Raw genomic sequence first — 12,311 nt, 5'->3', positions numbered from 1 at the left:
GCTGTGTCCCCTCCCAACCTCTTGCCCACCTTCAGCCTAGTCACTGGGGGTGAAAGAAAGCCTTGAAGCTGTGCAAGCACTGTTCAGCAACAGCCAAAGCACTGGTGTGTTATCAGCCTTGTTTTAGTCACAAATACAGAGTGCAGCACCATATGGGCTGCTAGGAAGAAAGTTAACTCCATCCCAGCCAGACCCAGTACATTTGTAAACAAAAAGCTGTGAACAGGAGTGCATTTATCATTTCTCTTCCCTTGCCTCACCTCTTCTCGTCTAAAAGTCCAAGTGTCAGATCTGCAAATGTAATCAGGCATCTGACAATGCAGACAGGCCTAACAGGTACTTTGCAAATCCACAGGATCTAAATCCCAGTATTCTAACTAGAAGATGATATATTTAAAAGAAAAGAATCACACACCACACTCAGAGAGAGATGTAGACAGGGAAAGGTGCAAAGCCTTGGGGTTAGACCACATTAACTGCTTCCTTACCTGTTCTATCCGTGGCCTAGCGAATGGCCAGCCACTCAGCTCCCTGTGCCACACTTCAAATGGAGACCAACATTTATCCCTTTTTCCGCTTCGACTTTTTAAGAATAAGTAGTACTAGTATTTTTAGCCACTTCTGAAAACTGTACTAGCCACCTTCCTGTATCTTCACAGATCTTAATACCTGCCAAAGTCTGTCTCTGAACTTCCTTTGGTATTATTCTGGAGCCTGAATAATGCGGTTCTATATCCCCCATGACTATCCAGGAGTCCTCCTTGCCAAACAGTTATTCAACTCAATACTGCTTATAGGTCAACAAGCCTCAGCAAGCAGTTCATGTCACAGGTATCAGCTCAGCTGCAGTGCTGAACAAACATGGCTAAGACAGACAACTTGAAGACTATGAGGGTGCTTTCATTCAGCCTGCAGTCTGAACAGATAGAGCCTTTGCAGACCATCACTGGCTTCATACAGCATCAACACAGAAATCCCTGTGCCACATGCAGTGCAGATGGCTCTGAACACAGTCGGCTGGAGCACCGCTAGCATTTGCTTGCATTGAGCACTCATCTGGTAGGTGTAATAGCACAAGCAGTGTGGCAGCAACACTGGGAGGGGCAAGCTTCAAGTATGAGGAGCAGAGAAGATGCCTATGCCCTGCAGCATGTTGGGAATGGTTGCTAGAATGGACACCATGGACTGGAGGAAGCCTGTGCAGTGCTGTGAACCGCCAGGGCTAAAGAGGTCTCTGAGAATTCAGAGTGCTGGGATGTGCATCACCTGCACAGCTCTGTACCACAGACTACACTGCCATTGGTGTTTGCCCTGCACTCCCACGAAACCCTGATGATTAACGGCTGAGCGTTAGCTTTTCATCAGGCAGCACTAAACTCTCAGAATTCTTATGCTTAAAAACTTCATTTATAGTCTCTTCCCTTCTATTCAACTAAACCATCTATCAGTGTAATTCTATGCATGAAGGTGTGCTTAAAAGCTACAACATGACATCTACAGAGCTTTACAGGCAGCAATTAGTAACAAGATGATAAATAAAATTTAAAATTATAAATAAATAAAAAATAGTTTAAATAAACAAACAAAATGTATTTAATAGAATGTATTAACTCATCTCTAAGGGAAACTATTTTAGTGATACTTTCCATTCTTCTGGTACTTAGTGAATATGGTCATCAGCATGCTCCTGGATGTTTACACTGTTCAAGCTATTGCAAACACTTGATCTTCATAGCACCACTCAAAAACAAGCACAGTGTTTTATATTATAAAATATATATATTAAATCTCATCAACTGCACTCCATGCTGTAGACAGTAAAAGAAAACAGAATGCAATGGTATGGATAAATTGCTGTCAGTTCTTACCTTTCCACCACTCCTAAGAATACCTTTGTGAAAGAAGCAGAAAAAAAACCCCAAACAACTTACCAATTTAGCTATAATGAGTGCATCATTCATTAAGTCCAAGAGGGGGGTCTCTGTATGAATATTGTAAAACGAATAGGCAGCTTTGAGGCTTTTATGAACAGGATGGTGCATCACTGTTGAAGGTAATGTGTAGAAACTCAGGAAGTCTGTTAAAATACCATTTGAGCCCTACAAAAAAAAAAGTCAGTAAGACGTAACTGCTCCGTTATTGATTAGGCTAACATGGCAGTTCCACAGGAAGAATAATAAATGCAGTCTTGCACACCATAAGTATTATGATGTAACAGGTAATCCTGGCTAAGATTTGAAGAATCTGAATTCTTGCTGAGGATGTATCTATACACCAAGGCGAGACTGAAGCCTGAAGTGGTCACTTCAGAAAAGGAAACAAACATTTAGATTTTTCTTGTCTATTACACCAATAATATTTTGATATTGAACAACTCCCAAGCTTAGCCTGCTACAAACAAAGCACACTTCCAAAAAAGTATAGAATTTTTTTCCAATTTAACTTATTTTTAAAAGAATATTTTTAAAACCTGACAAAGCTCATATTGAGGAATAGTTTTCTCAGCTTTCTAAAAAGAGGAAAAAATATACTGTGCTGGTATACAAAACATATTTAAATCAGCTCTAGTGATTACTAATCAACAAGCACAATCCATTTGCTAGACAACAGCGCTAAATCCCATCGGAATTCTAGTAAGACCAGTAGTCACCAAAAAAGGTACTTATACAGAAATCTACAGTATCCTACATAAACATTCTTAATATTCCACACATCTAATGAAGTTTAACCATCTTTAAGAGTGTAGATTAATAGGAAATGGAAAATAATCATTACATGGGTTATGACTGACATGCTAAGCACAAAAAAACTACCCAGATTTTCACTCCTATTTGATTGGGTCTCCAGTATCTCTAAGAAGATATGGCAAAGGAGACACACAAATGCTTGTTTGCTTTATTTCTGAATGACTGGTGCTCACTATTTTGAGCTCAGTAAAGGACCTCACATGGATCCTTAAATTGATAGTATTTCCACAGTAAAAAGTAAGAGTTGAACCCATCACATGCAAGAAAAGCTATTGTCTTAGAGCAGGTACAGATTCTGTAGTAGAGATACACTAACAACAAATAACAGAAAAGTTATTAAGTCACTCACTAACTTCAGTAAGGACAATGAAAACATTAATTCAGGAATTATACAGAGTATCTTAAGGTTTTAGTTCTGCACATTACAAAGATGACTTAAAAATCTGACACTAACTTCTCCAGGTCACACAGGTCTTAAAAAGATTTTAAGCACTAAGAAACCTGCATTTTGTATAGTGAAAAACTACTTCAAGAGACAGTGTAAAACACGCAAGTGAAGACTGCACTGTTAGTTAAAATGGCACGTCAATGGCACACTCATGCCGATCCTGGTGCTTGTGGACTCTTCTGTGGGCTTCAACTCATCAACAAAGCCAAAAAACAACCCAGAGAGTGGTGAGAAGGCAGGGGAAGAAGAGGGGGTGGAGAAAGAAGGAGGGACAGCAGGTTAAATTAGACCATGGAAGAGTCCAATGAGTGCTAGACCAACTACAAAGTAAGTAGAAAGCTAAGTCTGAACAATGACAACTGATGAGCAGGACCTCTCAATCTCCAGCAGCAGTAAGTTTCTAAATTCAGTTGAGACTCCCACACAAATTCAGGTTGCACTGTGTGAACACTGAGCTTCACAACCTGCAGCTTCTGCAAGGAGCTGGTAGGTTTATAGATGTTAGCGCTGATCATTTTCAAATAACTTTATCACTCTAAATGGAGCAATACACTAACTCAATATGATTTAGCATGTATTCAGAGGGAAGAGTGTACCTTTCTCCACTAGCTTTATCGCAGCTATTCCAAACCATGCCTTGGAGATTTCCAGTCCAAATGCTAATCTATTCCTGCACTGCTTATTTTGCAAGTAGCTTTGTGACCAACAGGTTAGCGAGTTGAGGTGGTAGGATGGGGAGGGAAGAGTAACTGGTAGGAAGAGATGATGGTCTTCATCTTGTTAATGGACAAAGATTATAATTTTCAAGATAATTGAACTCCTAGCTGACAGCAACTCATGACAGCACCAAGGGATGTCAACTTTTACTTCTTGTACTTTACATATATTCATGCATATACATGTATCTATATACACACACACATTCATACACATATATACACACACACACCCCCTTTTACTGGCAACAATATGTTTACTGAAGCAGATTACCAACCATAATTCTCCCAGCAGGTGCCCCTAAAACTAGTTTTAAAAATAAAGAATTTTGAACTGGTGTATGGCAGAAACTTAAGACACATAAGAGAATGATAGTGAATTCAAACTAAATCCTTATCTGTCATTGTATCATTTTTCCTTTTTTTCTAGGAAAGGAGATTTGAAGACCACTGCTTAATATCATGTCATATCTCTATGGAAAAAAATGGAGGAATGCAGGCAGAAGGGTTGTTTTCAAAATATGTAAGGTTCTTTGCTGTAGTATTTCAAGATAGTGGTATTTTGAGATTTCAAAATTCTTCTTTAAAATATCCTGTTATAAGAGCACTGCAGTTTATCACAACCAAACATTTTCTCATTAACAGAATGCAATTCAAATAACAAAGCTTGGAATCAAATTCTACCTATAGTTTTCATACTGTCTGCATTTCAAAAATTTTGATGCCAATACGAACTTTTGGAAGTGGCATTCACATATACATTCGTGAAGTAGTTAGGGCATGTTTTACCTCTACTACATAAGTGTCAATAATATGATCCCGGGGCAGGAACCAGTGGGCTACCTCTTCTTCATCCATCACAGGAGCAAGATTAAACTGTTTCAAGTAAGCGTTGATTAATTCTTGTACTGCTTTAGTATCTTTCTGTTCCATTGGTCTCAAACCTGAAGTCTTTGTGGCCTTATTGTAACAAAAGAAATATAAATGTTAACATGTTGAAAGGAAAACTGCATACACAGCAAAGGCTAAAAGTAGGTTGCAGAGTCACTCCACTTGCTATAATGCATTCATTATTAGCCTATTTTACCCCAGCCACCTAATTCATTATGCTATTTTACAAACGGCTTTCAATCAGAATTCCCTCTCTTCTAATTATTGAGATAGTCTGGGGCACTTCAATCTTTATATTTCATTATTGAAACAACTCATTTCTCCAGAGAAAGAAATACCATTGCCAACAGCCTAGACTTCATGCATTTTGTATTTTTTTTTTTTTTTTTAGGTCAATCTTTACTTCTTATCTTCTAAACTACCTAGGGCCCAGACACAGAAACAAAACATAAAGCAACTTGCATATCAGAAGTTAATCTGAAGACAAGAACACTTGTGATTCAAAGTCATGAAAATTAAAGTCAAGCTATAAACCGAAGTCAGCTAATTTCTAATTAAACTTTATTTAATAAAAAAAATTCCACCCATTCTTAACACTTGCAAACTCCCTTGCTAACTCAACTTTCTATACAGGCACAATTCCTGTTCCATTAACAAGAAAGCTTCTCATAACTTAGTTGCCTGAAATTAGAAGCCTACAGTATTTTAACAAGTTATTTACTTGATTTTAAACATCAGAAGAGGAAAAAAATTGTGTTCCAGTACTACACAATTAATGTTTAAACAAGCAAAGGTGATTAAAGTTTTCTCCCCAGCTTTTGTTAGCTTTCCTGAGTATTTCCTTTTAGGGAGGCTAAGGGGTATTCTCTTCAGAGCTCATTTATCCTGCCTCATCTGTCTGAGCTACATACTTGGGCATGTATCACATTAATCATAGCAAAGTCAATTGCAAGAGCAGCCAGGTAGAGGCTTGATTACTGGAAGCCTGAAATTAGTGTAGCTGATTATGCTTTGCTCAGAAGGCATTATTCTGGGGGAGGTATTTATTCACATGCTCTGGGAGTCAGCAGACAGATGAAAAAAATCAAGGCACGTTTTGCCACAGGTCTGGCCTGTGTATTTACATTTTAGTCTTCCTGCTTTCCTGAGCAGCCTGGGACTATGGTGTGCCTCCAGAACAGCACATCATCTAGATTTATTTTAAATGCCCTGAATCCATAAGGGTATTCACCTGACTCATCAACATGACACTTCTTATGCCATATTTCATTCGTAGCCTCCTTTATGAAAGGTTAATTTCAGCTCACTCCAAGCCTTCGTCCCTCTTCTAAAACCATACGCTGGAGCAGGATGGGAGGAAATGCAGCTGGGCTGGAACATCTTTACTCCCCAGCAGCGCTCAGAATGGCCACCAGTAAATGATTATTTGCAGCCCCAGAAGTGAGAGAAAGAGTACAGAACTGGGCTAAAATTTGTTACTCTTCTCCATATATCAAGCTGCACTGGGCATATATTCATGCAAGTCTCCTGGCTCAGGATCTCAACCAGTCAGGAGGACATACAGAGACAAACATGCTCCTGTCCTTATTCTAAACAGACAAAATTCACCTCTTTCAGAAAACTCCTTGCTCAAGAGACTAAACACTTAAAAAATAAATTTTATTTTGTGTATCTATAGGCACCTGCACAAACACAGCCTTCAGTGAGGGTGGTATTTATTAATTACATTATTTATTATTTCTGAAAACCTTTTTAATTCGGACTGTTTAAGTGATTAGAAATGATTAATTCCTCTTAAAGGGAGATGAGCTCCCAGTGGCAATGATATTCCAAGGACGCTAAGAAAAGAGGTTAAAATGCAAGAAACAGTGTTTGGTGCTGAGGGACAGGACAGTATGCCCTGTATGAACAAATTTGTGTGACAGTACTGATTATGATAACAGCCTGAAACTGAGGCTAAAGACCCTCAATAGTACTTAAACCCTTTCTTAGGAAAAAACCTCAAAAAAACCCCAAAGCTCTAGACCTAAAGAGAAAACAGCACAAAGATTAAATCTTTATTTTCCATGGGAGAAGCTCCCAATCCGATCTAAAAATAAACCAACAGCTGAGGCGTATGGACTCCTACATCACTTAGTTTTAAAAGTTGATTTTCAAAGCACCTATTTTCTATTTGCACATCTCTGTACAGTATGTTTGCCTTAGCTATATTTTATGAATGAGATATGATGTATTCTTTGTTTTCCATAATTTATTTTTCTGTTGAAATCCAGGTTTCATGGTAAAGGAAGATGATCAGGGTACAACTGCTACTGTTTCTAATTGTTCTCTGTAGTTACACTTTTTGTACTGTTAGATCCTTATTCTTTAAACTATTCTTTTCCTGTATTGTTTCCATGAGAAACAGTATTAGAGCTGCCTCCAAAACCTATATTTGAAATTGTCTACTGCACTTTTTTAGACTATTAAAAATGCCTTCAAGATTTGGTGGAAGCTATATTTAGCTTCCCAAGATTAAAACCTAATTAATTTGGTTATTAATTCTTAAGCTCTGAAAACTGCTGCCCTGCACGCAAGGGAGAGCCTGCGTGTGCAGGCAGAGGTAGTATGCAGGCAGCACAGGAAACAAATCTCTCTGACAGCAGCAGGAGTTCAGATCAAGCCATAGCATGTGCTTTATATACCAAGGAGTGCTTAGTGCATTACTCAAATATATAAGTAGTAAGAGAACCTGCAGCATTAAGCTAAATATAACCAACAGACACAAGTCTCCAAAGTCAGATAAATTATTAAAGTACTACAAGTGAGGAAAAAAAAATATTTTCCTAACCAAAAGGGAGTGTTTAAATAAAAAACAGTTTACTGATATGGTACAGGTAAAGGATATTCCACAATCCCTCCAAATAGAAAGGTAGCTTTTACAAGCAAATAAATTGTTTTCAATCATAAAGCTTAGACTAGCTTCGGTAGGCTATTAATTACAGCAATGAGATTTTTTAATAGTACTCTCAGACTACTTAGAGTGACTTGCCCTGTCATGGAAATGCCTCCTAAGACTTTTTGCAACCTAACCATTAGCTGCAAACATGAGAAAAAAATATTTTTAACTAACTTAGCTATGCCACAATACTTTTTTTTTGCTACATCATGCAAATAAACAGTACACAACATAGTGGCTTTTGCTGAGCCTGCTCATTGCAGAAGAACAACATTCTCTGACAGAACAGAAAAAGCTGTGAATTAGAGTGGAATCAACAATCCAACTGTATTCAGCCAACTTTCTGATGGACTTCTCTGAAAATTTTAAGACATGAACTGTTAATTTTCTGTTCCAGTAATCTTTTATCATATTAATCATACTGCGAATAGTCTTAGGCATTTTCAACTCAATCCCACATGTTTATGAAGCCAAGGTTTCTGTTTTTTTCTTTGTTCGTTTAAGGCTTTTAGGTCAAAATTTATATTTTCTCCATATACATATCTACATTTCCAGCAATAGTCTCTTCTGTTTAGTATATCACTTAAAGTCTTTTTCATCAACCAGAGATTTTTTTTTTTTTAATGTCCTGCATGCACTGCCTTTCCACAGAAAAGCCTGTGCTGTCAGAGACAGATGGAAGGTTATTTTGGGCCTCACAATAACTGTGGGGATTCTCTAGAAGTCATACTGCTTACATCAGGAAGTCTGTAGAGCTTCATTGTTCTTTGTAGAGTCATGTTTCTACTCAAATGTGAAAATTTCACCTCCACCAATTTTCTGGGATTCAGTGATCGATGCCAATACCTGCAAATAAAATTAATAATAAGATTAAATAGTATTTTAAATGTCAGCTTTACTTGCATCTATTTTCCTACTTTCTCTCATTGCTCCTCCTCCTCTCCAAATCTGTTTTTAAGCAAGCCTGTACTGTCTGTAAGAAGCTTGAGCAACAAAAGATAAGGAAAAGCTACATCCAACCATATTTTTGAATCTAAGCAAATGCTTTTTATTACAGAATGAGTAATTACAAAGTTAAACATTTTAGTACTTGCCATAGCCCTGACAATCTCACCATACTTACATGGCAACATTTATTTTCTTGTACAGATGGGACCCTCTGCTCATGTCTAAGTAGTTGTTGAAGGAGATCTCTTCCTAGGACATCATTATGCAAAAGAACATCCCTGGTTACTCTAACACGGCGTGGCTTTTTTTTTTTTTTCCCCATCCTTCCTCACAGAGACTTACAGGATCTTTGGTGTTGATAGATATAAACACAATTTCAAACCAAAAAGTACCCTGTCCTCCAGAAGGCTAGACACCTGAACTACTACTGCTGGAACTGAACTTTTCCCAGTAGAAATAAAATCCATTCCAAGCAAACAAAATTATATTTGATTACATATAATTCTTCTCACGTGATAGTTTTCCCATCTTTATCAAATTCCGATCAAGTCCTTTCTTCAGGAAAGATGAAAGTATTTCAAAAAACCAAATCATACAATTCCCAGAAGTGCTCTGCCATCTTTGGCAAGCAACCAGGTCAACAAAGAAGTGCCCCAACAGGGAAACAGGCCACTTGAAAAATACAGGTATACAATGTTGTCATTGCTAGCATGGCTTCCACCAGAAGGTCAACAGAAACATCTATTAGTCTATTTAAGGTATGATAAACAAACCCAAAATTAGATTTTAGTCTGAGAAGCTGTTTCATCCAAGGCACTGGGAGGAAAGGGGAAAAAAAAAAAAAAAGCACCCTGACAAACACTGAGGCCTTCAGGTTAGTCAAGGCCACAACATTTAATTTTGTTGATTTTATGCTTTTATTGTTTCTAGCCAAATACATAAAATGTTCTGTAAAATGACTGCTACAGGAACTGATATTACTATGAACATCACCTAGGTTACCTGCAAGTGGCCACAGGTTTGGGGAGTACCACTCCAGCAGTGTAAACAGCCTGAAAAATTCCTTCCAGGTTTACTCTTCTGGTTATTTCCCGAATCAGTACAGGTGCTACCCGTTTAGATCTCAGTTTCTTATGGACACACAGAAAATTGATTTCTACCATCTTCTTCACACTAAAAGGACATTAAATAGTGGAAAAGTTATAAAGAGGTGCACATTGCATATTTTATTTTTCGTAAATATAGTTTCCCATGTTGTGACAGAAGAATTTGAGGTAACAATAAATTGGTCTGTGACAAAGTACATCTGCAAGAAATACTCATCTGTGGTATTGTGACTGCAATGGCAAACTGCACAATGTGCAAGTTGTGTCTAAAGTGTTTGCAACACTGTTTTCAGAGCTCTATCCAGACTTAACCAATTGCCTTTAAAATGCAAAATGGCATCCAAGCACATGCTACGTGATATCATAATACTTTGTGATTGTCAGTGTATGAAGACCTGGCCAAGGAAGTCCGACCGACTATACTTTAAATACTTTCCAGTAGGGTCAGAAAACTCTATGTCATTATCTGTGTCATCCATCAATAAGAAAATTCCTTAAATATGTATTACTGGTCTTCACTGTAAGGAGACCACAAGCTTTTCGGGGCAGGGGGGGAAGAGGAAAAAAAAAAGTCTCTGCTACATACACAGATTTCTTCTGACTCTTTATGGTCAGTGACCCTCCTGCTCTCTTTCTAAGTTGTCTATGGCAATGGATACCAGTTTAAGATTTGTTTCATCATGTTATTCTTTTACAAATACAAAAGTAATGGTGCATTTTACCTGTCATAAATACGAATATTTGCAGGGATGGCACTTATGAATCCTACCAGTTTTTTGTTTGAAGACACTCTAACCCCACAGTGCCACTGGGGTAACCAGCCTGGAGGACGTAGCGCCCTAGAATTGATGACAGAAGTAATTACAAATTACTGCCTAAGAAGATGTAATAAAAACACCCTTCTTTGCACTCCAGCCAGAGCAGAATGTGGAACTTGCTACTCACCACAGAAGAAATTCAGGTGAATAATCAAACCTAAACATATTATCATCATCTTCTACGTAATTCTCATTTAACAGTGTGTATAACTCCTTCAGCTGAAAACACACACAAAAAAATCCAAGTATTTATCCACACACATCAATCAGAATAAACTTCAATGATTTTAGATACATGTAAGAATTGTTTTACTTACAACTTCAGCATTGCTAAGATCCAATGTGTCCCACATAAAACCTTGTGGCAATGAATATGGCTCTAGGCGGACATTGTCCTTATCTGGTTCAATTGCACCATGTGAAGTTATAACTTCATCTTTTGAAGGAGGAGGAAGAAAAAAAAAGAACAACAAAAGAAAGAATAGTTACATTGCTAGCTTTCCTGATAGTTCTCAAAACTGCATTTATGTCACATCATGTATTTTCTCATAATTATGTGACAGGAACATGATGTTTTTAAATAATGCTTAAAAAAGTTAGTATTATTAGCTTATACTATTTCTCATTCTCACAGATCAGATTCAGGCTAATGACTAGCTCATCAGAGTATCGATAACTATGCACAGAACTACTCTACCTCAACTGATACCCAGTATTTTGTAACACAGGACAGCAATTTATCAGCACACGCACAGCATTTAGCCAGCCACAAGATCCACAGTCTCATCATGAGAAACATGTTGTACTCACAGCTAACAAGCTACGGCTTGGATCCTGTTTACACTGACTTGGACAGACCTGAACTCAACAGGATTACTCAGAATCAGTGACATGGCAAAGCCAGGGCATTTAAGGGATGCTAGTGAAATGTGAAACTTATTTCTAAAATCCTACATGAAAGCGTGCTTTCTTCTCCTTTATTTACAACCCCAGTCCCTCCGTATATAGCTATAAACAGAAGCTGTTACTCTTCTATGGAGGAGCAGCACCTGCCAAATCAAAGAATCACAGAATCATTTAGGTTGGGAAAGACCTTTAAGACCATTGAGTCCAACTGTTAACCTAGCACTGCCAAGTCCACCACTAAACCACATCTTTAAGTGCCACATCTACACTTGTTTTAAATACTTCCAGGGATGGTGACTCAACCACTTCCATGGGCAGCCTGTTCTGAAATGCTTGACAACACTTTCACTGAAGAAATTTTCTTAATATCCAACGTAAACCTCCCCTGCCACAACGTGAGGGCATTTCCTCTCATCCTATCACTTATTACTTGGGAGAAGAGATCAACATCCATCTTGCTACAGCCTCCTTTCAGGTAGTTGTAAGTTCTCTCCCAAGCCTTCTTTTCTCCAGGCTAAACAACCCCAGTTCCCTCAGCCACTCCTCAAAGGACTTGTGCTCCAGACCCTTCACCAGCTTTGTCGCTCTTCTCTGGACATGCTCCAGCACCTCAATGTCTTTCTTGTAGTGAGGGGCCCAAAACTGAACACAGTAATCGAGGTGTAGCCTCACCAGTGCCGAGTACAGGGGGACGATCACTTCCCTAGTCCTGCTGGCCACACTATTTCTGATAAAAGCCAGGATGCTATTGGTCTTCCTGGCCACCTGGGCACACTGGTGGCTCATATTCATC

The 12,311-nt window shown here is 38.3% G+C and overlaps 1 protein-coding gene across 1 annotated transcript in view; it reads right to left on the bottom strand.

Moving 5' to 3' along the window:
• Nucleotides 1-12,311, bottom strand: part of NMT2 (N-myristoyltransferase 2) — a 32,373-nt gene that overhangs the window by 3,543 nt on the left and 16,519 nt on the right. Inside the window, exons 4-10 of the mRNA XM_074834934.1 lie at nt 10,930-11,048; nt 10,740-10,831; nt 10,517-10,633; nt 9,691-9,861; nt 8,478-8,586; nt 4,701-4,871; nt 1,932-2,099 (exon numbers count right to left, since the gene is read on the bottom strand). Of these exons, the coding sequence (XP_074691035.1) occupies nt 1,932-2,099; nt 4,701-4,871; nt 8,478-8,586; nt 9,691-9,861; nt 10,517-10,633; nt 10,740-10,831; nt 10,930-11,048 (947 nt within the window). The remainder of the gene's footprint in view (nt 1-1,931; nt 2,100-4,700; nt 4,872-8,477; nt 8,587-9,690; nt 9,862-10,516; nt 10,634-10,739; nt 10,832-10,929; nt 11,049-12,311) is intronic.

Source organism: Strix aluco, chromosome 1 (assembly GCF_031877795.1).
Source record: "Strix aluco isolate bStrAlu1 chromosome 1, bStrAlu1.hap1, whole genome shotgun sequence".
NCBI classification, from domain to species: Eukaryota; Metazoa; Chordata; class Aves; order Strigiformes; family Strigidae; genus Strix; species Strix aluco.
Note: the sequence above shows the minus strand (reverse complement) of the source record. Positions and strands in the feature narration are given on the sequence as shown.